Below are 24,253 nucleotides of genomic sequence, written 5' to 3'. Positions count from 1 at the left end.
CCGATTGGCCTCCTCCTGTGCTGTACCTGTACCTACTATGACAAACATACTTGTCATACGTGTACAAAGCATGCAGAGGAACTTCGCACAGGTGCTTTAATTAATCGTAAATGTAAAAAGCACAGAGGAACTTAGCACAGGTGCTTTAATTCATCGTAAGTGTAAAAAGCACAGAGAGGAACTTAGCACAGGTGCCTTAACCAACTGACTTACCTGGGGACTGCTGGCACCTGTGGAACTGAACTCAAGCACAAATCAGGCCCTTCACAAAATGATAAAAAATAACTCACCCTTCCTAGTCTCTCAAACTAAAAAAAGCAAAAAAAGATTTTCTATATACAACAACTGATTCCATTTATATTTCTAGCAGTTTACAGCTCATTTGGCTCAGTTACACCAAAGCTTTTTTGCTTAGATCAGATATTGTACCTCAGTCCGAGCCCAAGTTACATACAGTTATTTTCTGCTTCACATCTTGTAAGTCTCTGAAATACCACCAATGTCGAGGAACAGGGGGAATAAGGCACTGCAGTTTGTTCCAATAAAGTGTGGAGTTTGTCAAGGGCAAAAATTTAATCTGTTCATTTGTGTGGAGTCTGTTCATGTACATTTGTTTATGCAGAAGTTGTTGGAGCTTGGAATGCTTCGCCACAGGGAGCAGTTGAGGCAGAGACCGCTAAAGCTTTTAAGGCAAGTGTGGTTAAATATTTGAAGAAGAGGAAGAAATAGGAATACGAGGAGAGCAAGGCATTTGTTTTGGATTGTTCTAACAAAGAGATCTGATGGGCTGAATGGCCTTCTTCTATACTATAAACTTCTACGAGGCAATCTGCATTTAAGTGAGATTTTGCTGTCAGTATGCTCTATGTATCCTCAACTCCCTCAGCTCCGTCCTCCATTTTCAGTGACAATCTGCTCACTTTGGTAAATTCTCCAACAGACAGCATAATGACCATCTGAGCCATCAAACATGTACGTTGAAGAAAGCAAATGTAAAGTGACACAAATTTTAAAAGATTGTCACGGGCACAAATATTAAAAGCTTGAAAATAAAGTCATGATTTTCAGATTAAAGGGGCGCAGTCTTTATGAAAAAGTGTTGGGCAAACTTTTTTTTCCAAAGCAATATGAAAACTGCATTATGCAGGCCCTGGCAGCACATCCTGTCCATGGACATGACCTTTCCTCGCAGTTTTGGATTGGGTCTACAGCCTTGTGTATAGGTGGACAGGGATTCTGCTCCACTGCACGTGCGCCAGTGGAGCGGGACCTTTGAAATTTTGTTCCTTTTATAATGTATTTATACTTTTGCTAGTGATAGCAATAACTGGAAATTTTCCTGCTACGCCCACAATGTGGTGACACGTAGCTAGAGCCGGCATAGGCACGATGGGCCGAATGGCCACCTTCTGTACTGTAAGAGTCTATGAGAGGAAATCTCCTGCCATATCTTCAATTTGCAATGCAATGATGCTCACAATGGCAGATTTATATGTCCTGCGATGTTGACAAAATATTGCTCCATTTTGTAATCTGCTGTTTGTTACTTGGAATTTTACTGAGCATTATATAAAATTTAAATTTCTTCTCACTTTTACCTTGCATATCACAGCAAAAGTTTGTTTGCCAGCAGAAGGTTTATTTCACCTAGGGAAGTATGGTAGTCTAGGATTTGACTTCTCAACAAACATCATGAAGGCTGAACCCACACATCGATCATCACTGGCAGGAAGGTGCATCTTGCTATAATGCAATGCTCTACCTAGTACAGTATTGAGGGAGTGCCGCAAAGGCAGAGATGTAGTATTTCAGGTAGAAGTGGAAGATTCCACTGCACTACATGAAGAAAAGCAAGGAGGAGTCCCCCTAGTGTCCTCGCCAACATTTATCCCCCAACCACAACCATGAAAACACATTAACTGGTCACTTACCTCATTGCTGTTTGTAAGGCCTTGCTGTGTGCAAATTGGCTGCCACGTTTGCCTTCATTACAACAGTGACTACACTTCAAAAGTAATTCATCGGTCATGAAGTGCAACAGGCAAGTTCTTTGTTCTTTCTTTTAGTTATCTGGGGGTGAAGCTTTTCTCTGGACATCATTTGTAACAAAATAGTCAATCTGTTTATAAAGGACAGCTTTGTGGGTTTTGTTAACCAAAGCACATAGAGGAAAGTTACCCCCATGATAGACTTTGGATGATGTTCATTGCTAACAGTTGCAGTAGGCCTGGATGACAGACAGTCCTGGAGGAACTGGGGTTCTGATGAGAGGTCATCGACCTGAAACGTTAACTCTGTTTCTTTCTCCACAGATGCTGACTGACCTGCTGGGTATGTCCAGTATTTTCTGTTCTTACTCCAAATTTCCAGCATCCACAGTATTTTGCTTTTGTTTTGGGGCCCTAGAACTCGTCCTATCCTTATCAGGTTCCATTAACAGCGACACCTGCTAGAACCCAATTTCAAAGCACTAGTTGCATACTAAAGACACCTGCGACTTTTTTCCTGTAGTCTACAGCTTTAATTTATACGCCAAACTATTTGGCTTGGATTTGCTAGAATTCAATTTGCAATTTTTTTGAAGTTACTCGTTGTTTACAGAGTTTTTGTTGTAAATACGATGTTTGTGATTCTCTCGATGCAATTTAACTTTCAAAGTAACCAAAGCTTTGTTTTTTCACAATGTTAAGCTTTTTTAAAAAAATGAGAAAGAAGTTTCCTTTTTACCTTAGTTACCCAGAGTCAGCATCTTCTACAGGTCATATAAAGAGTTAAGTTTCCTCAAACTGGTCTTAACCAGTGGGGAGATGAAGAGAATTTTTTTTACGCAGCGAGTTGTTATGACCTGGAATGCACTGCCTGAAAGGGTGGTGGAAGCAGATTCAATAATAACTTTCAAAAGGGAATTGAATATATGGTTGAAAAGGAAAAATTTGCAAGGCTATGGGGATAGATCGGGGGAGTGGTATTAATTGGACAGCTCTTTCAAAGAGCTGGCACAGACACAATGGGCCGATTGGCCTCCTCTATGCTGCATGATTCTATGAAAGCTCTGGAGTACCACTATTGCATCCAAATGAATTTCTCCATTTCTCTGACGAGTTATCATAGTGAATGGTCTGATTAAGATTACTAACTTCATGCTGCTTTGTGCTGAGTTACAGAGAATTTTATGCTATGAAACTACACCCATTAGGTACCAGTCTCAGATTTCCCATACTTATTTTATATATAATCCTTCCAGCCATCATATAATCCTATCGGCCTCACCTGGATTGGAATCCAAGAGACGAAATGTCAGTTGTGTTGTTGACCAGCCTCAAAATGTACCTACCATTTCACACCATTGTTTTCCCTAGTTAGATTCAAAATTTAGATTAGTCAAATTACAAGTAATCTCGGTCCAGTACCAAATAAACCAGTCCATTCCAATCTGATCTGTTTTTAATTCAATATTTACTCGTTGGTGCTACTTTTCTTCCCTGGACCATTGAAAACAATAACAAAACTGAAACCTAATGTAGAAGTTAAGAGTCTAGATCACAAAAACACGAGTTTTACATCTAGTCTGGATGTTACCCTCTCACTACTGCTCGACTTGGTGCCTGCTGCATTACAACCAGTGTAGTATGATACTAGCAATGCACAAACATACATATATAAATGTACCAAATAATAAACATTTATTAAAAAAGTACAACTACTTGTCTGTAATTCTGTTAAAAGCAAGCTTCACCCTGCATGGATTCATGGTCAAGTTCCATTAGAAACTGGAAATGACGCGTGCAATATAATTATACAAAGACTTAATGCAGTCATATCAGATTAGGGAAATAGGAATGCATATTATTTTAATGGGGGTGTTCAAAATAAATGGATTCATTGCTCTGTTAAACTAACGGACAGAGGAGTTTGATGGGAATGTGTTAAAGCGTTCATACGATAGTATCCCTCAGTGTAATTCCCACCCGTACATTCCTGTGAGGTGCAACTGGTTCCTCTTATATCTTGGGTGCATCCCAAATAATCTACGAGGCCTTTGGTCCAGTGTCTTATCCTCATCGGTTCTGATTTCCAATTTGTTGCACTGTACTATGTTCTCCTGTTTTTTTTAGTTGTAAACAATTTTACAACACCAAGTTATAGTCCAGCAATTTTATTTTAAATTCACAAGCTTTCGGGGGCTTCCTCCTTCGTCAGGTGAACGATGTCACCTGACGAAGGAGGAAGCCTCCGAAAGCTTGTGAATTTAAAATAAAATTGCTGGACTATAACTTGGTGTTGTAAAATTGTTTACAATTGTCAACCCCAGTCCATCACCGGCATCTCCACATCATGTTTTTTTTAGGAGGAGGGGTGAAATTAACAATGGGAATATGCAGTCAATATCAATCGCATGAATGTCAATTTGTAATAACGGCCCCGGTTAAAAGCACTTTTATTCTGCAATACCTTGTTACTTTAAAGAAGAGCGGTTTATATCCGTAGTGAAATTTGTAAGGAGGTGTCGTCCTTTATTGAGTGCCGATCAATAGTTGAAATTCAACTGGACACTTCCGCAGGTCAACAAACAAACAAAAACAACGGGCATGATTTTGAGCCCAAGCCGGGAAGGGGGGCAGGGGGTCGGGGGTCGAATTGCAGACGGGAAACCCAAAAGTACGGGCTTACGATTTTAACGTAAGGACATTTTTTTTTGTTGGCTTCCCGTCCGACTGACCGGCCTGATTGACAGGCTGATCTCAGTCGGATAGGAGAGCAGCCAGGGAGAGGACGTCTTCAGGTAAGTCTTTGTTTGTATGGATGGGGGGAAGGCATGGGGGACATGGGTGGACATCGGTTGGCACTGGGGCATAAGTTGGCACAGGGTCGCCAGTCATGGGGCGAGGGATCGGGGGTCAGTCATGGGGGGGGGGGTGTCCGGGGTCAGGCCTCACCAGGGGGGTCTGCAATCATTGGGGGGGATCGGGGTCGGGCGTCCGCGATTGGGGTCAAGGGGTCTGTGATCGTTGTGGGGGAGGGGGGGGGAAGATCGGGGATCGGAGTTGGGGGTCCGCAATCGGGGATCGGGGTGGGGGGGTCCGCGATCTTTGGAGGGTCACTGCAGGTAGGCTAGATGGGCCTGGGAATGCACTCCTGCTCCTCCCTGCCCACAAGCTGTGCCAGAAAGGCACCTACCTGTTAGTCCTGGGCCTTGTCATCTCCTTCCACAAGGTGTAAAAGAGAAGGGGCATGATTTTAACAGTGAAAAACGGGTGGTTTGGGGGTGGGGGGGCATTCAAAATTGCAACCATTTCAGACCTGCCCCCAACCCGCCTCCAACCCGCACATTTCCGGTTTTCACCGGGGCGGGACGAGGGGCGGGCAAACAACCAGCTCCCAGGTGGCAGGTCGGGCCTTAAAACCTTTCAAGGAGGCTTTGGGCCTCCATTTTCCCACAGTTTTCGATTTCAACCCCGGGGGTCCGGGATTCCCTGGCCTTGGACATGATTTTAACCCTGAGCCGGGAAGTGGGTGGGAGAGGTTTCCCGGATGTCCTTATGATTTTGACGTAAGGATGTCTTGTCTTTTGTCGGTTTCCTGTCCGACTGAATGGCCTGATTGACAGGCTGGTCTCAGTCAGACGGGAGACCAGCCAGGGAGAGAATATGTTCAGATAAGTCTTCAGGTAAGTCTTTGTTTGTATGGATGGGGGGAAGGCATATGTAGGCATGGGTGGGCATGGGGGCATGGGTGGTCAAGGAGACATGGGTGGACATGGGGGCATGGGTGGGTATAGGTTGGCATAGGGCATAGGTTGGCATGGGGCATCGGTTGGCACGGGGATCGTCAGTCATGAGGGGAGGAATCGGAGGTCAGTCATGGGGAGGTGTCGGGATCAGGGGTCATCAGGGGGTCCGCGATCGTTGGGCAGGGAGGATCGGGGTCGGGGGTGGTCCACAATCATTGGCGGGGGGGGGGGGTGGTCATTTCAGGTAGGCTTGTTGGGCCTGGGGGAAGTACACCTGCTCCTCCGGCCCACAACCTGTGCCAGAAAGGCACATATATGATAGTCTCGGTCCTTCTTTCCACCTTTCACGAGGCATAAAAGAGAAGGCCCGGGAATCCCGGCCCCCCGGGGTTGAAATCGGAAACTGTAGGAAAATGGAGGCCCGAAGCCTCCTTGAAAGATTTTAAGGTCCGACCCGACTCCTGGGAGAGGATTGGTCGCCTGCCCCTCCTCCGACTCTGGTGCAAACCGGAGATGGGCGGGTTGGAGGCGGATCTGAAATGGTTGCAATTTTGATTGCCCCCCCCCCTTCCCCAACCCACCCATTTTTCACTGTTAAAATCGTGCCCATTGTGTGGGAAAATCGAGAAACAGAGAATGAACAGTTGGAAATTTGAAGCCGAAATGTTTTCAGTCATTCTCATTACATGTTTGATGGCGCGTAGAGAATCGGCTTAAAAGTGAGCCGAAACCCAACCTGCACTTACACTTCTTGTTAAGGGATGTCAAGACGTCCAATACAATTAATCAGTCAGATAAGGCGACCAGATGTGACAGAAAATAGCAAGATTTCCAAATGGGTTTTGGCATCAAACTGAGTATGGGAGGGGAAAGAAAACAGCCGAAGTTTGGAAAGCTGACATGCATCATTGGTCTGTATTTAGGTACCTTTTTTGTTGCCTTGTAGCCCGGGTGACAAAAACAAATATAATTTCTTAGAGCCACATAACCATAATAACAAGGGGTTGTATTCACAACCAGCAGATAGACGGTGGTTGGGTAATGGGAGGATCTCTGCTGGTGTCTAACGGTGGATACTTGAATATTTAACTGCAAACCCCAACTGTAGTCAGGTCTTAAAGGTTTCAGAATCAGAGAATGTTACACTAAGAGCCTCATACGCAGTGGCACCGATAGAACCATTTGCTTTGATAGATTGTGATCTCTCAGTGATCAATTGAATTTGATGTTATCTCAATTCCTTTCTGATAAACCCGATTTAACAGCAACTTGAAAAACACATGGATTATCTGTAGGAAGTTTAAAGGAGCGGTGTCCTGGGACTACTGCGAGTTACAGACGCTGCACAACGTTTAACAATGATTCTAATTGTTGGACCATTTTTGCTCTACCTACCAAGCGGTAAGATGGTGAAAAAGGGAAGCCAGCAGAGAATGAAGACACCGACCACGATCCCCAGAGTTTTCGCCGCTTTCTTCTCCCTGGAAAACTTGAGAAGCCGCATGGAGAGAGAGCTGCGGAACTGCTGCCCCTTGTTCTTGAAGGTGGAATTAGATTCGTCCATCACACTCTTGCAGTGAATCCTGAGGACAACTTCCATGGTCTTGCTACGCTCCTTCTTCACCCCAGCCTCCAGGCTCTTGGTTGTCCTCCTGGCCACTATGTAGATTCTAAAATACATGACCAGTATGACCATGAGAGGGAGGTAGAAGGATAAGAGCGAGGAAAACAAAGCGTAACCCGGTTCTTCGGTAATGCTGCAGACTGTCTCGTCTTCTGGTGCAGGCTCCTTCCAACCCAGAAGAGGACCAACAGAGATGACAATGGAGGACACCCAAAGGATTATCAGGATCCAAACCGCCTTCTTCTCAGTCATGATGGTTGGATAACGTAAAGAGTAGCGTACCCCAATGTATCTATCAATAGATATTACACAGAGGCTCATTATTGAGGCAGTGCAACACAGGACGTCCACGGCAGCCCAGACGTCGCAAAAGATTCTCCCAAACGCCCAGTAGCCAAATATCTCCAGGCTGGCCGAGAAGGGCAGTATGGTGGTGCTCAAAAGTAGGTCAGCGATGGCAAGGTTAATGATGAAGTAATTGGTCACTGTTTGTAAATGGCGGTTACAAGCCACGGAGAGAATGACCATTATGTTTCCCACAATGGCGAACAGGATGAAGCCAGCAAGGACGACCCCCAGACCCACGGCCTGGTTGACATCTAGGTCCTCTGGGTCAGTTGACCCGTTGTTGGTATAATTCGGGGAAAGGCCGTAGTTTAGCGCGGGTGCATTGGCGCTGTCCTTCGAATAGTTTCCATTGAAGCTCTCATTAGTAAACTCAGAAAAAGTCATCTTAGAAAAGCTGCCGTCTCCATGTGAGTGACTTTAGCAACTTCACGGCGATGTATCCACGCACTTCATGTCCTCTTTTCAACGTGTAAAAAGGACTTCCACGCAGTGCCCAAGATACGACGATTCCCCATCTCAGAGACATTCATGTAACACGACTTTGTTTGGCGTAATACTTGAACTCTCATTTTGAGCTTGCTTGAACCCCATTAAAACATTAGCTCCCGACCTCGGGTTAGTTACATTTCCCTCCTTCACCGTCTTCCATTCACTTTTGGCTGCAACTTTTTTTTTTGCACAGTCGCAATGCTCAGCATCTGCACAATCCCAGGTTAATATAGCTCCAAACACACACACAAAATATGCACCGGTAAGAAATATCGCCGAAGCTGACCACTAATGAAATTCTGTTCAAGCAGTTGGGTGCTGAAGCTTCAATATCACTTTTCAATCACTTTAAACCTCGCCTCCTCGGGATGGTCCACACGTCACGGATTCCGTGCGACTTTAGCAGCCACCGGTAGAGGACAGCAGAGATCGGACTGTGGGGAATGAGAAATCAACAGGTTTGCTATTTGACCAAAGATAAAATATGAAAGGTGTTTTAATTTATATATATATATATATTTATAAAGAAGTTGCAGCCGACCTGACCCATAAGCAGTATTTTTGACCAATGGACATCTCTTCAAGTTAAAACTGACCACAATGTAAATCTCTACACCTGAAATGGGAAATATGTCCTTTCTCTTATCACTCGCGCATTTCCGTCATTTTCTGTTTTTATTTGCGATCTCAAGCATTTCCCCCTCTTATTTTATCGATAATGTTTTCCTGTCTTTCAGTATTCCATAAATAGAATTCCCATGTCACAGTCCCTCACCCCTCCCCAGTGCAAGTTCTAATATATTCTCCGCATGCTAAGTTGACTTTTTCTGAAGCAATTTTACTATTTCACTTTATGATAAGACTGAAAACACATTGCTTAAACCAGGCTCCAACTGCAACGAGACAAATGAGATTTTCAATTTAGAAGCAAATGATTAAATCTAAATGTTCCCTCTTTTAATTGTTTAAATCTTATTGGAACAGAGAGTCTTGTTTGCCGAAATTACGCAAAACTTACCAAATTTTCACTGGTGCGATGTGATTAATTATTGAAAAATAAAGGTATCAACACAAGTTTTGAGAACCAAATGGTTTCTATAGTTACAAACGTTAACATGTAATACCCCAGCCTTGACTTGGTCCAATAAAACATTACATTAAACAGAGGCAGAAGCTCAATTAAACAATTAGAATAATGATGTATCAGTACCACATATAATAATGTAAGGACCGCACCTTGGGCGGCGTAGACTATAGCCCACGGACTGAAAAGTGTTCAATGTCCTTTTCAAAACTAAGACGCATTAGAATTATTTTGAAGTTTTATACATGTGCTTTGAATTAAGATAACAGTGTCAATTGATTAAATGTGACAAGTTCGTAACGGGAAGCAAACTTTTGTTATAATTTTCTGCTCTATCTTTTGATTTGGTATTTTCCCAGTTTTTAATCCCTCACCATTTCTATCACCTCTCTCCCTGTTTTTATCATCACCCCTCCCTGTTTTTATCCATTCTCTTTGTTACTTTGTGTCTATATCTCTTTTTGCCTCTATCCCCTCTTCTATCCCTCTTTCTACCCCGCCCTTTTTCTCTATCAATACCCCTGTTTCTATCTCTCCCTTTTTTTTTTACAACTTCTGTTTCTATCTCTGTGTTTCTATAGCTGTCCAGCCCTCCGTCTGTTTATATTCCTATCTGTTTATAATCCACTGTCTGTTTCTATCTCAATGTTTCAAAACCCAGCTCTTTGTTTCTTTCTGTTCCTTTCTCTCTACCTGTTTCTATCCCTCAATGTGCGTTTAAAACTTTGCTTCTATCCCTACCTCTCAGTTTCTAACTGTTTCTATCGATGTCTGTATTATCACGCTGTGTTTCTGCCTCTGTATCTATCCCTTCTCTCCTCCCTATCCCCTTCTCTCCGTGTGGTTCTATCCCCATCTCCCATGTTTATATGCGGCTATATCTCCAGACAGGCCCCGGGGACGTGCTGTGCGACACTCCAGTCCAATCTCTATAATTTACAAAGATTGTTACAAGGGCAGTGGGTTTGATGTTAATAAATAAGGGAGCGGGTGTAATTAAACTGCGCTCTTCTGGCAGGTCGGGGTTATATTTTACATTCTGAATAATTACCACCAAACACTATGCCAATCATCAAGTACTTAATGCATGCGTGCGTGAAATATATGAATATCGCCGCAGTTAATAAAAGTTGTATCTCTTTTAACAAGAGGCGGGTGGTTGGCGGCGGGATAAAATTAATTGAATCAATTATCACCGAATTAAGACCAGAGTGGCCCACTACACCAATAATTTTATTTTTAAGTTGTTGGATATGCTGATCGGGTCAGGTGAAGTAGGGAGGGAGGAGGCTCATGTGGAGCATATACGCTGTTATAGACCCGTTGGGCTGAATGGCCTGTTTCTCTGCTGTAGACTCAATGTAACTTAAACCAACACGGTATCTGACAATACGATGGCAAATAGCTTCACTGTACCGAGATGGGGACAAATATTGTCCTGACCCCGAATAGGGCAAAGATCTCGCTTCATTGGCCCAAATGAACATGGGGAGCCAGCCCATGGCAGAGATTGATGTAACCAGACCCAATGAGCAGACTACACATCCACCCCAAGATCGTCAATCCGGGGATATGGTCATCTCATCATTCATAAAAAAATAACTATTTATTTCTTGTTTTCCACTCCTTACCTTTTTCTTTCCCCTCTTTTTCTTCTCTCCCCTCTTTTTCTTCTCTCGTTTGTAGTAAATTTCCCAGCGTCGGACAATCTCACCAACTTCACAAACTGGAAATCGACCAGTTAAATGTGTGTCGGGGGAAATTAATCAGCAACTGCAATAACACTTCCGAAACTTTTTTTCTGTCAGGGTTACACACTTACAGAAATACCAACAGAGGACCTCGCTTTCTGCTCACTCTCTCGTACAGGGGTGTAAATTAAACACAGCGGAGAGGCGGGCTGGGACACCCAACACTACAGAACTCCAAACTGTACAAAGTATCAGTCGGACCGAGGCTGAAACTAACCCCCCCTAATTACTTCCCTTGAAATTAAGGATCATACAATGTTACAGCACAGATAGAGGCCATTCGGCCCATCGTGCTTGAGCTGGCTCTTTGAAAGTTAGTCCCATTCCTCTGCACCTAACCCTGCAAATTTTCTCCCCTTCAAGTATTTATCCAATTTCCTTTTGAAAATCACTATTGAATCTGCTTCCACCACCCTTTCAGGCAGTGTATTCCAGATCATAATAACTCACTGCATTAAAAAAAAGTATCCTCATCTCCCCTCCTGCCACTGGAAACAGTTTCTCCTTATTTACTCTATCAAACCCCTTCATAATTTTGAACACCTCTATTATATCTCCTCTCAACATTCTCTGCTCCAAGGAGAACAACTCCAGTCTCTCCAGGTAACTGAAGTCCCTCATCCCCAGTACCATTCTAGTAAATCTTCTCTCCAACCTCTCTAAGGCCTTGACATCCTTTCTAAAGTGTGGTGCCCAGAATTGGATACAATACTCCAGCTGATGCCTAACCAGCCTTGATGTGCAGTCCGTTCATTTGAAAAGTGCAGCTGCTTGTAAGGACTGAATGTTTCTTTCTAAAAAAAAAAGGACCTCCCCACCCATTAAAACTAACCGTGTAAAATCAATCGATGTGTATTTCCATGGACAGGGCGGTTAGGTGAGTGGAGTTGATGGAGGTGACATACCCTTTGCTCCCAACACAGGGACACGATATTACAGACACTGTGCTGACATTGGGCAGCAGCCGAACGCTCAATCTGAAAACCTAGGGAATGGGAAAGAACATTCTTTGCAGGAAGAATTCTTATTCAGCCCATGTACGTAAAATTCTCCAGCAGCTATAATGAATCCAAATATAATTAGCCTTCGGGGTGCAATGAATTACAGCAAATATCACGCACACTTACACCCCCAAGTCTAACTGAAGCGAAAAGCCACCCACTGTTTACAGAGCTGCTAGATATAGTTTAATTATTTAGTTCATGCTTTTTATATTTCTGATGAAACGCAGTGAGCAATTTATTTTTAAAAGAATCTCATACATTGACTAGCAAAATACCGCGAATAATGAGAAGCTCCAAAACATGCTATGGAAGACTTAGGGAAACTCTTTTCACTCAGTGCTAATCGAAGAGGTAATTCGACAGAACGGCGGACTTTGAAAATAAAGTTTCCGTTACGAATTCCTAGACAAGCAGAGGGAGAGCGGTGTGGATAGGATGAGAACAGGAAATAAGAGCTGAACAGGGAAAGACTCGATAGATCCAAACGTCTCCGTGTTAAGAGATTTTTTTAAATTAAAAGTTATTGACCAGGAACAATCCGTTGAGCTTAAAATATCAACAGAAAGTTAAAAAACGAGTGTTAAAAAAAAACTATTGTCGAATATGACGGTGATACTTGCTGCTGAACTTTTCTAACACCGAAAAAGCTGCCTTCAATATGAGTTTATAGAACGAGCGGGGGAGAAGGACGGCCCTGTACTAAAGATACAGTTAGGACTGTAAGTCAGTCTGCGTTTAAAGTAAAAGACGGTGGTAACGTACCGGCCTCGCCAACTCCACTGAGGAAAGGAGAATTTTCAGAGGGAGCTGGGGAATGTTCCTCTGGGGAAAAATGTATGAAAACGCCATCATCCGTTTTGGCAGAATGTTTGCGAAAAATATATACACAGTACATTTAATTTTACAATCAGGACAGGTATTAATGAGCTGTAGGAAGTATTGGCCTCACTTCAGTTGGAGTACTGTGCACAATCCTAGTCAGTAAAAGTGCAGTCAACATATCCTGGTACTGCAGAAGGTACAGCAAAGGACATCTAAATTGACACCATCCTTTAGCCATTTGGGCTACAGAAGGAAGCTATTGAAACTGTTTACAGTGAAGAATTGTAAACAATTTTACAACACCAAGTTATAGTCCAACAAATTTATTTTAAATTCCACAAGCTTTCGGAGGCTTCCTCCTTCCTCAGGTGAACGGTGTGGAAATGAAATTTTTGAATCCTTCGCATTTGAAAATCACAGAACAATGCCTGGTGATTACTGCCTGTTGCCTTGGCACCTCTCTGTCTGCTCACTGTGATTGCCTTGGCAACGGGCAGTAATCACCAGGCATTGTTCTGTGATTTTCAAATGCGAAGGATTCGAAAATTTCATTTCCACACCATTCACCTGAGGAAGGAGGAAGCCACCGAAAGCTTGTGGAAGTTAAAATAAATTTGTTGGACTATAACTTGGTGTTGTAAAATTGTTTACAATTGTCAACCCCAGTCCATCACCGGCATCTCCACATCATGGCTACAGTGAAGAAGGCGCAGGAGAAGGAAAGAACTTTCATTTATATAGTGCCTTTCACCACCTCAGAATATTGTAACGGGCTTTACAACCAATGAATTACTTCTGAATTGTAGTTACTGTTGCAATGTAGGGAAACATGGCAGTCAATTTGCACACAGCAAGGTCCCACAAACAGCAATGTGATAATGATCAAATAACATTTTTTAGGTGATGTTGCTTGATGAATAAATATTGTCCAGGGCACTGGGGAGAACTCACCTTTTCTTCAAAATAGTGCCATTTCCACCTGAGAAAGCAGACAGGACCTCAGTTTAACGTCTCGCCTGAAAGATGGCACCCTCCAACAGTTCAGCACTCACTTAGAACTGCACTGCAGTGTCAGCCTAGATTTTGTGCTTAAGTCCCTGGCATGAGACTTAAACCCACAACTGTCTGGACTCAGAGGCAAGGGTTCTACCACTGAGCCAAGGCTGACACTTTAACCTTTCTGAGGTATTGAAGGTTCTAAAGGGTAGAGATAAATTGAACCTAATAACGCCTTTCACATGTTACAAACTCTGCAATGAGGGTTCTATAAAAAGTGGACGATTCACCCCACCAGAGAAATAAAAACTCCATGGGAAAAGTGATCCATCCGTGGCTAACTAAAGAAGTTAAGGAGAGTACTAGATTGAAAGAAGAGGCCTATAATGTTGCCAAGAAGAGTAATAAGCCTGGGGATTGGGAGAGTTTTAGAAACCAACAAAGGACAACCAAAGAATTGATGAAAAGGAAGAAAATAAAATATTAAAGTAAACTAGCAAGAAATATAAAAACGGATTGTAAGAGCTTCTACAAGTATGTAAAAAGGAAGAGAGTAGCAAAAGTTAATGTGGGTCCCTTAGAGGCTGAGACAGGAGAAATTATAATGGGGAATCAGGAAATGGCAGATGCATTAAACACATATTTTGTATCTGTCTTCAAAGTAGAAGACACAAAAAAAACAGAAATAGTGGGGAACCAAGGGGCTAATGAGAGTGAGGTACTTAAAGTAATTAAGATTAGTAAAGAAAAAGTACTGGAGCAATTAATGGGACTAAAAGCTGATAAATCCCCTGGACCTGATGGCCTACATCCGAGGGTTCTAAAAGAGGTGGCTGCAGAGATAGTGGATACATTGGTTATGATCTTCCAAAATTCTCCAAATTCTGGAACGGTCCCAGTGGACTAGAAGGTAGCAAATGTAACCTTGGTATTCAAGAAGGGAGGGAGAGAGAAAACAGGGAACTAGAGGCCAGTTAGCCTGATATCGGTCGTCAGGAAAATGCTGGAATCCATTATTAAGGAAGTGGTAACAGGGCACTTAGAAAATCATAATATGATTAGGCAGAGTCAACATGGTTTTATGAAAGGGAAATCGTATTTGACAAATTTATTAGAATTTTTTGAGGATGTAACTTCCAAGGTAGATAAAGGGGAACCAGTGGATGTAGTACATTTGGATTTTCAAAAGGCATTCGATAAGATGCCACATAAAAGGTTGTTACACAAGGTAAGGACTCATGTGATTGGGGGTAATATATTAGCATGGATAGAGGATTGGTTAACGGACAGAGAACAGAGAGTAGGGATAAATGGGTCATTCTCAGGTTTGCAGGCTGTAACTAGTGGGGTGTCACAAGGATCGGTGCTTGGGCCTCAGCTATTTACAATCCACATTAATGACTTAGATGAAGAGACCGAGTGTAATGTATTCAAGTTTGCTGATGATACAAAGCTAGGTGGGAAAGTAAGCTGTGAGGAGGACACAAAGAGTCTACAAAGGGATATAGCCAGGTTAAGTGAATGGGCAAAAAGGTGGCAGATGAAGTATAATGTGGGGAAATGTGAGGTTATTCACTTTGGTAGGAAGAATAGAAAAACAGAATATTTTTTAAATCGTGAGAATCTATTAAATGTTGGTGTTCAGAGAGACTTGGGTGTCCTTGTACAAGGAACACAAAAAGTTAGTATGCAGGTACAGCAGGCAATTAGGAAGGCAAATGGAATGTTGGCCTTTATTGCAAGGGAGTTGGAGTAGAAGAGTAAGGAAGTCTTACTACAATTGTACAGGGTTTAATGAGACCTCACCTGGAGTACTGTGTACAGTTTTCATCTCCTTATCTAAGGAAGGATATACTTGCCTTAGAGGCGGTGCAACGAAGGTTCACTAGATTAATTCCTGGGATGAGAGGTTGTCTTATGAAAAGAGGTTGAGTAGAATGGGCCTATACTCTCTGGAGTTTAGAAGAATGAGAGGTGATCTCATTGAAACATATAAGATTATGAGGGGGCTTGACAGGGTAGATGCTGAGAGGTTATTTCCCCTGGTTGGAGAGTCTAGAGCTAGGGGGCATAGTCTCAGGATAAGGGGTCGGCAATTCAAGACTGAGATGAGGAGGAATTTTTTCACACAGAGGGTTGTGAATCTTTGGAATTCTCTAACCCAGAGGGATGTTGAGTCATTGAATATATTGAAGACTGAGATTTTTGGACTCTAGGGGAATCAAGGGATATGGGGATCGGGTGGGAAAGCGGAGTTGGGGTCAAAGATCAGCCATGATCTGATTGAATGGTGGAGCAGGCTCAAGTATGGCCTAACCCTGCTCCTATTTCTTATGTTCTTATTATTGCCCAGGGCCTGAAGACAAAAGCCTACCCTGCAGTGGAAGTGGACAGGATCAGCAAAGTCAAAAGGGAACTAGGTAGCTATTTGGCAGAGAGGGTGATCGAGGGGTGGGAATGGTGTAAGTTATTTTTTGAACTTTACAAAGTTCCCATGTAGTTGTTGTCTGAACTGCTGATATTGATTACACAGCTTGGCCTTTTGATAGTGAAGTTCCATTGCCCACAACTCATCTTTATTGTGTTCGTACTTATCTGAAGAAGAGTTGCTGACTGATAAAAGAAGTAAAGGTCAATAATTTACTGCAATGAATGTGCTGCTCTCTGTACTTCTTCACATCTGACTGCACATTTTGGAATAAAAAGGACTGATCCAGGAGCTGAACTGAAATGAACACTTTTAAAGAGTCAATCAATACAGAGATAGAGATTAATCATCTTTGAATGGAATCTCTTGTTTTCATTAGTCACTGGGATGCTCCTTATAACGAAGCAGAAGAAGATTAGCATTAGATTCTCAGTATGAGAAGGCAGTTATTTTATGAAATAAAAACAGAAAAAGCTGGAGAAGCTCAGCAAGTGAGGCAGCATCTGTGGAGAAAGAAACAGAGTTAACGTTTCAGGTCGAAGACCTTTCGTCAGAACTGGAAGATGTTAAAAGAGTTAAAGTTTTTGATCAAGTACAGAGCCAGGGAAAGGGGGGGGAGGGGGAGGGGAGAGGAGGAAAGAACAAAAGGGAAGGTCTGTGATAGGGTAGAGGGCACAAGTGATTAAATGACAAAAGGGATGATGATGCAAGGCAAGGAGGGTGGTAATGGGACAGGTAAAGAAACATAAGATTGATCAGGAGTGGCTGTAAATGGCAGCAGCAGAACCATTACCAGCACTAGCTGACTGAAAAGGTGGGAGCAGTGGTTATGACCTGAAGTTATTGAAATCAGTGTTGAGTCTGGAAGGTTGTAAAGTGCCTAAACGAAAGATGAGGTGCTGTTCCTTGAGCTTACATTGAGCTTCATTGGAACAGTGTAAGAGGCCAAGGACAGAGAAATCAGAGTAGGAGTGGAAAGGGGAATTAAAATGGCAAGTGACCGGCAGCTCAGGGTCACGCTTGCGGACAGAGTGGAGGTGTTCAGCAAAGCGATCACCCAGTCTGCGTTTGTTCTGCCCAATGTAGAGGAGACCGCATTGTGTGCAGCAGATATAGTATAACTAAATTGAAAGAAGTACAAGTAATCCGCTGTTTCACCTGGAAGGAGTGTTTGGGGCCCTGGACGGTGGGAAGGGAGGAGGTGACGGGGCAGGTGTTGCATCTCCTGTGCTCGCACGGGAAGGTGCTGTGGGGAGGAGAGGGGGTGTTGGGAGTGATGGAAGAGTGGGCTAGGGTATCGCGGAGGGAGCGGTCCCTTCGGAATGCTGGGAGGGGAGGGGAAGATATGTTTGGCGGTGGGATCGCACTGGAGGTGGCGGAAATGGCGAAGGATGATACGTTGAATGTGGAGGCTGGTGGGGTGGAAGGTGAGGTCAAGGTTCTGGGAGGGAAGGGAAGGGGTGAGGGCTGAAGTGCAGGAAATAGGACAGACACGGTCGAGGGCCCTGTCAACTACAGTTGAGGGGAATCCTCGGTTGAGGAAAAAGGAAGACATAACAGAAGCACTGGTATGGAAGGTGGTACCGTTAGAACAGATGCGATGGAGACGGAGAAACTGAGAGTAGGGAATAGAGGCCTGACAGGAAATAGGGCAGGAGGAAGTGTAATCAAGGTAGCTGTGGGAGTCAGTGGGCTTATAATAGGTATTGGTTGACAACCTATCCTCAGAAATGGAGATAGAGAAGTTGAGGAAGGGAAGGGAAGAGTCAGAAATGGACCATGTGAAGGCGAGGGAAAGGTGGAAATTGGAAGCAAAGTTGATGAAATTTTCCAGTTTGGGGTGAGAGCAGGAAACGGCACTGATACCGTCATCAATGTACCGGAAAAAGAGGTGAGGGAGGGGACCTGAGTAGGACTGGAACAAAGAATGTTCCATTTATCCCACAAAAAGGCAGGCATAGCTGGGACCCATATGGGTTCCCATATCAACAACTTTTATTCGGAGGAAGTGAGTGAAGCCAAAGGAAAAGTTCAACGTAAGAATAAGTTCAGCCAGGCGGAGGAGGGTGGTGGTAGATGAGGACTGGTTGGGCCTCCGTTCAAGGAAGAAGCGGAGGGCCCGCAGGCGGTCCTGGTGGGGGATGGAGGTGTAGAGGGACTGGACATGGTGAAAAGGAGATGGTTAGGGCGGGGATCTGGAAACTGTTAAAGTGGCGGAGAGAGTCAGAAGAGTCTCTAGAAGAGATGAGGTCAGTGACAGTCTGGGAAACTGTGGCTTATTTTATCATATTACTTGAAGTTCAATTGTGAGAGTAGGACAAAGGGACATGGGTTCAAACTAGTAAAAGGTAATGGTGGAAGTCATATCAGGAATTTCATTACGTAAACAGTGATTAACTCTTGAAATGGACTCCTGGATAGAGTAGTGGAGTCAAAAACGCTGACAATTGGGCGCGATAATGGAGGGGACTGTGGGGTAATTCTGGATGGATGAATTAAGGAGAGTCAAATGGCTTTCCTCATTAGATCTTTGGATCTTGTGATCATAGCAGGTGTGTCATTCTGGTTGGTTTTCCTGTATCTAAGATCACTTTTAGTGAGTTCCTCTACACTGAGAAAGATTGATTTGAATCCATACTCAAGCTGATGTGACTAGATTTGTCCAACTCATCATTTTATTTCTAGGGCTCAGTCGGTAGCACTCTTGTCTCTGAGTTAGAAGGTTGTGGGTTCAAGTCCGACTCCAGAGACTTGAGCACAGAATCTAGACTGACACTCCAGTGCAGAACTGAGGGAGTGCTGCACTGTTGGAGGTGCCCATCATTTGGACGAGATGTTAAACCCAGGTCCCGTCTGCCCTCTCAGGTAGACGCAAAAGATCCCATGGCTCTATTTTGAAGAAGAGCAGGGGCGTTCTTCCGGTGTGCTGGCCAATATTTGCCCCTCGACCTACATCACTAAAACAGTTTTCTGGTCATTTATCACATGGCTGTTTGTGGGACCTTGCTGTGTGCAAATTGCTACTGTGTTTCCTACATTACAATAGTGACTACATTTCAAAAGTACTTCATTAGCTGTAAAGCGCTTTGGGATATCGTGAAAGGCACAATATAAATGCAAGTCTTTCTTCAGAGGAAGGGAATATATGACTGAAGCCAGGGGCAGATGTGGTTTCAAGCAGCAATAATGCAATGCTTCCCATCAGTGTACGTGCAATATAGACTTAAAAATGTGCTCACTTGAAGAAGATTTTATCTATGTACAAGAACTCTAGTTACTTCAATTCAGCATTTAGTTTTTCTGACTCCTGGAATACCATAAGAAAATGTGCACAAAACAGGCGAAGGGAGTCTTGTTTTGTTCTTCCTTCAAAGCACCAAACAGAGAAGGAAAGGAGGATGCAAACAAGTGTGCCATTATTATTTTTGTTTCTGTTTGGCAGATATAGTTTGTATTATGTACATGATGGAAATAGTTATGACTTTTGTCTGGAACAAAATTGGTTTTGTTGGCTTTTGGCCTTGAAGCAGGAACTAATGTCAACCTAATTTATTGCCTAGAGGTGACCTCATTAACAAAGAGGGACTTTCAGTGGGCAATGTAATTTCTACATATTGCCTAAAATGTGAAACATCTTTATATTTGACAACAAATATTAGCCCTCATTTTTGTCTTGCCACGGTGATCTGAAGTGACCTTTTTTTTTAATCATGGAGGTGTCTGCAGCCTTGGTCCAATCTTCTCCAGGTTCCAAAGATAGTCAACCTGAGTATGAATGCATCAGTCCTACACTCAGTGGGGGAGAAATGTTGCTGGAAGAATGTTCTGTCTTCTCTAGAATTCTTTGAACTACGTAGAGAATCTGGAGCTCAGGCCTTGAGGACACAAGTACAAAAGTCTCAAGTGCGATTGGAGATTAGAAGAAGTACCTTTTTCCCACATAGAATAGACTCCAAACAATGATAGTTAAGGTTGTAGCAGTTAATTCTTTAAGAGCTGGAAAAATATCTGGTTAGGAAGGGTTAAAGATTGTAGGGACAAATGCTAAAAAAGCTTAAAGTAAGAGTAATGAGGCTGCAAGCTCAAATCCAACCCAGGATTAGTCACATAATCTAAGATGACATTTCAGTGCAGTGTTGACGGAGTGCTGCATTGTCAAAGGTGCCATCCTATAGATGAAATTTTAAATTGAGTGTCTGCCTTTTCAGGAAGATGTTAAAGACCCCATAACACCATTGAATGAAGTGCAGGGAGTTATCCTGGTATCTTAACCTACATTAGTTCCTCAACCAACACCACCCAAATGGATTCACTGATTATTCATCTAATTGCTCTTTATGGAATCTTGCTGTGCTCAAATTGGCTGCCAGGTTTTCTGACATGACAACAGTGACTGTACTTGAAAAGTAATTTATGTGTAGGGCTTTGAGGCATATCTGAGGGCTGTGATAAGGTACCATATAAATAGAAGTCTTTCTTTCTTTCCATAGAAATAGTCCATAGGATGTAATGGTGTCTGTGCTTCTGGGAATGTAGAAAAATAATTTGGCCTGGAATGAAAAATGGAGATGTATCTTTAGTTACATATTGTGGAGTTTAGCTTCAGTATTGTGACTACCTTGAATATTTATGCAGAATGTCCCCTCAGATGATTGAATAGTTGGAATAATATTTGCATTTTATATGACTCCCAAATTATACATGGTATGTGGGAAAAACAAGCCTGATGGATTCAATGGCATTTTCTCAATCTATAGTGGAGATAGGTCAAATACATTGGTGAATTCATGTGAAGCAACCAGGCCTGCATTGCTATTTTATGCTCTATGTTCCACATCAGAAACAAATGAAGAATATTCGGGGTCGTGGGCACCAAGAATATTCAGGGCCCCTCTGCAGCTCCCCCTACCCCCACACAAACACTCCCGATCCATTAAAACTTACCCCAATGGAGAAGACTGGTTTGCTGCTCTCTGGTACTGGAATGTGCAGATGTTGACGGATGGCTTCTTGTTCCAATGGTATTGAGGGCGAGGAGGCTAAACTCCTCGGGTTGTAACAGGCAGGCTGCCTATTGGATATGACTCACAGTCCATGGCTGGGCCTCATATTTGGCTGAGGCCCCTAGACATGGCCCCATACGCTCATGCGTTAAAGTGACTCGAACCACGAATTCATAAGTGTGAAGGATGCATGAGCAATGAATGACCATACGTCACTATAGAAGGCAGTGCATGCAGAAAAATGGGACTCTTTTCTCTGGAAAAGAAGAGACAAAGAGGAGACCTGATCGAGGCCATTAATATTATGAAGCGGACTATTAGGGTGGATGTAGAGAAACTATTTCCACTTGTGGGTGAGCCCAGAACAAGGCGACATAGATATAAGATAGTCACTAACAGATCAAATAAAAAAATTAGGAAGGATTTCTTTACACAGAGAATGGAGAGACTGTGGAACTCGATGCCACATGGAGTGGTTGAGCAGATAGCAGTGATGCTTTAATGGGGAAGAGGTACTAAGGATGGGAGGAGGCTCATGTGTAGTATAATCCAGTAATGCCGAATGGCCTGTTTCTGTGCTGTAGATTCTATATAATTCTATGTAGATGATACACATTATTTATAGCCAAGTGGCAGGCATGACCAAGTCCATGACCAAACCATGACCATGACCAAGACCATGACCAAGACCATGACCAAGACCAAGACCAAGACCAAGACCAAGTCCATGACCAAGGCCAAGACCAAGACCAAGACCAAGACCACAACCCTGACCCTGACCAAGACCAAGACCATGACCATGACCAAGACCAAGACCAAGACCAAGTCCAAGAACAAGACCATGACCAAGATCATGACCAAGACCAAGACCATGACCAAGACCAAGACCATGACCATGACCAAGGCCAGGACTATGACCAAGACCATGACCAAGACCAAGACAAGACCATGACCAAGGCCATGACCATGACCATGACCAAGGCCAAGACCAAGACCATGACCAGGACCCTGACGAAGACTAAGACCATGACCAAGACCAAGACCAAGAACAAGACCGTGACCAAGACCCTGACCAAGACCAGGACCCTGACCAAGACCATGACCAATACCATGACCATGACCAAGAACAGGACCATGACCAAGACCAGCACATGACCAAGACCAAGACAAGACCATGACCATGACCAAGGCCAGGTCCACGACCAAGACCAAAACAATGGCCATGACCAAGACCAGGACTATGACCAATACCATGACCATGACCAAGACCAAGACCAAGAACAAGACCATGACAAAGACCAAGACCAAGACCACAACCCTGACCCTGACCCTGACCCTGACCAAGACCAAGACCATGACCAAGACCAGGACCATGACCAAGACTGAGACCAGGACCATGACCAAGACCATTACCAAGACCAAGACCAGGACCATGACCAAGATCAAGACCAAGACCGAGACCAGGACCAAGACCAAGACCAAGACCAAGACCATGACCATGACCATGACCAAGACCAAGATCAGCAAATCAGGAGTATGCTCTACAAGAGTCATGTGAATGACTTTTGGTTTCCTAAGCTTGGTGCTGCAGCAGATGTTTTCCCTGTGAGTTTTGCATATTCTTGTGATTGGTGAGTAGCGCCCAATACAAGCAATTAACTACCTGCAATTCGACCTACTTATCATGTTCAATGGGAAACATCTGACCTGCATGGGTTTTCTTTACTGTTTCAATGTATATTGGATTACACATAATATTGAGCCTGTAGGGGAATCATTATGGGTTGAAACTCTGACTGGAGAAATGAATGAAGGAAATGACAGTTTACAGTCGTTAACACCTCACCTGATGAGGTGGAAGGTCTGTTAAACTCTTGGTTGGTTTATTTATTTGAAAGGAAATGGTTGTAACATGAATGGGATACCACAACATAAATCAGGCTCTTGATCCTAAGCTTTAGTTCTGGCAGTGACCTTCAAACGCTGCGGGTGAACGGGAATTCAAGTCATCCACACGCATCTCACCTTGAAGGCCCGCTAACAGACGCACATGCCTGCTTCATCCAAAAGTCCTATTGCTTATTGGATTCTGCAAGTACCTGTGATCTATAAAGGGGATATTAACTCATTGTTGGCTGATTCTTAATTTTTAAAAATATTATGTTGTTGTCTCTTTTAGCTGTATCCTCGTGTTCAAATCCTTCTTTGGCCTTGCCCCTCCCTAACTTTGAAACCTCCTTCAGTCCTACAACCCTCCGAGCACTCTATGTTCCTCCAATTCTGGCCTCTTGTCCATCGTCCACTTCCTTCACACCACCATTGATGGCTGTGCCATCAGCCATCTAGACCCTAAACTCTGTAATACCCTCCCCAATGTTTTTCGCCTATCCACTTCTCTCTCCTCCTTTACAGCGCTCCTTAAAACCTACCTCTTTTACCAAGCATTTGGTCACCTGTCCTAATGTCTCCTTCTTTGGCTCGGTGTCAAATTTTGACTCATAATGGGACGTTTAACTACGTTAAAGGCGCTATATAAATGCAAGTTATTATTGTTGTTGAATTACTTAACCTATAAATCAACCTAATCAAGTAGTTTAGCTGTTTACTTCGGTCTGATGGTGTATTATTTTCTGCCTTCAGACGAGATGGGGCATCCCACATATTTTCCAGTAATATACTCTGATAGGGGTTAATTATTAAACCTGGACAGACTACCTTGTATACAGAGGCTATAAGGTGCAGATTTCAGTTCAAGAGACTTGTTCTGCTTATAGAATTACAGAATCATAACATTTTGCACCACAGAATGAGACCATTTGGCCCATTGTGCCAGTGCCAACTCTCTGAGAAAGCTATCCATTTAGTTCTATTTTACTACTGTTTCTCTATGCCCTTTTACATTTTTCTTTTTCAAATATTTCTCCACTTTCCTTTTGAAAACTGTTAAGGATTCTGCTTCCGCCACCATTTCTG

General features: G+C 43.3%; 1 protein-coding gene across 1 annotated transcript in view; it reads right to left on the bottom strand.

The window, feature by feature from the left end:
- The window catches only part of adra1d (adrenoceptor alpha 1D), a 52,903-nt gene extending 44,344 nt beyond the window's left edge, over nucleotides 1-8,559 (bottom strand). Inside the window, exon 1 of the mRNA XM_067981958.1 lies at nucleotides 7,127-8,559. Coding sequence (XP_067838059.1) covers nucleotides 7,127-8,087 — 961 coding nt within the window. The 5' untranslated portion in view covers nucleotides 8,088-8,559. The remainder of the gene's footprint in view (nucleotides 1-7,126) is intronic.
- Nucleotides 8,560-24,253: the final 15,694 nt, after the last annotated feature.

The sequence above is a fragment of the Heptranchias perlo genome, chromosome 1 (assembly GCF_035084215.1).
Source record: "Heptranchias perlo isolate sHepPer1 chromosome 1, sHepPer1.hap1, whole genome shotgun sequence".
In the NCBI taxonomy this organism is placed as follows: Eukaryota; Metazoa; Chordata; class Chondrichthyes; order Hexanchiformes; family Hexanchidae; genus Heptranchias; species Heptranchias perlo.
Note: the sequence above shows the minus strand (reverse complement) of the source record. Positions and strands in the feature narration are given on the sequence as shown.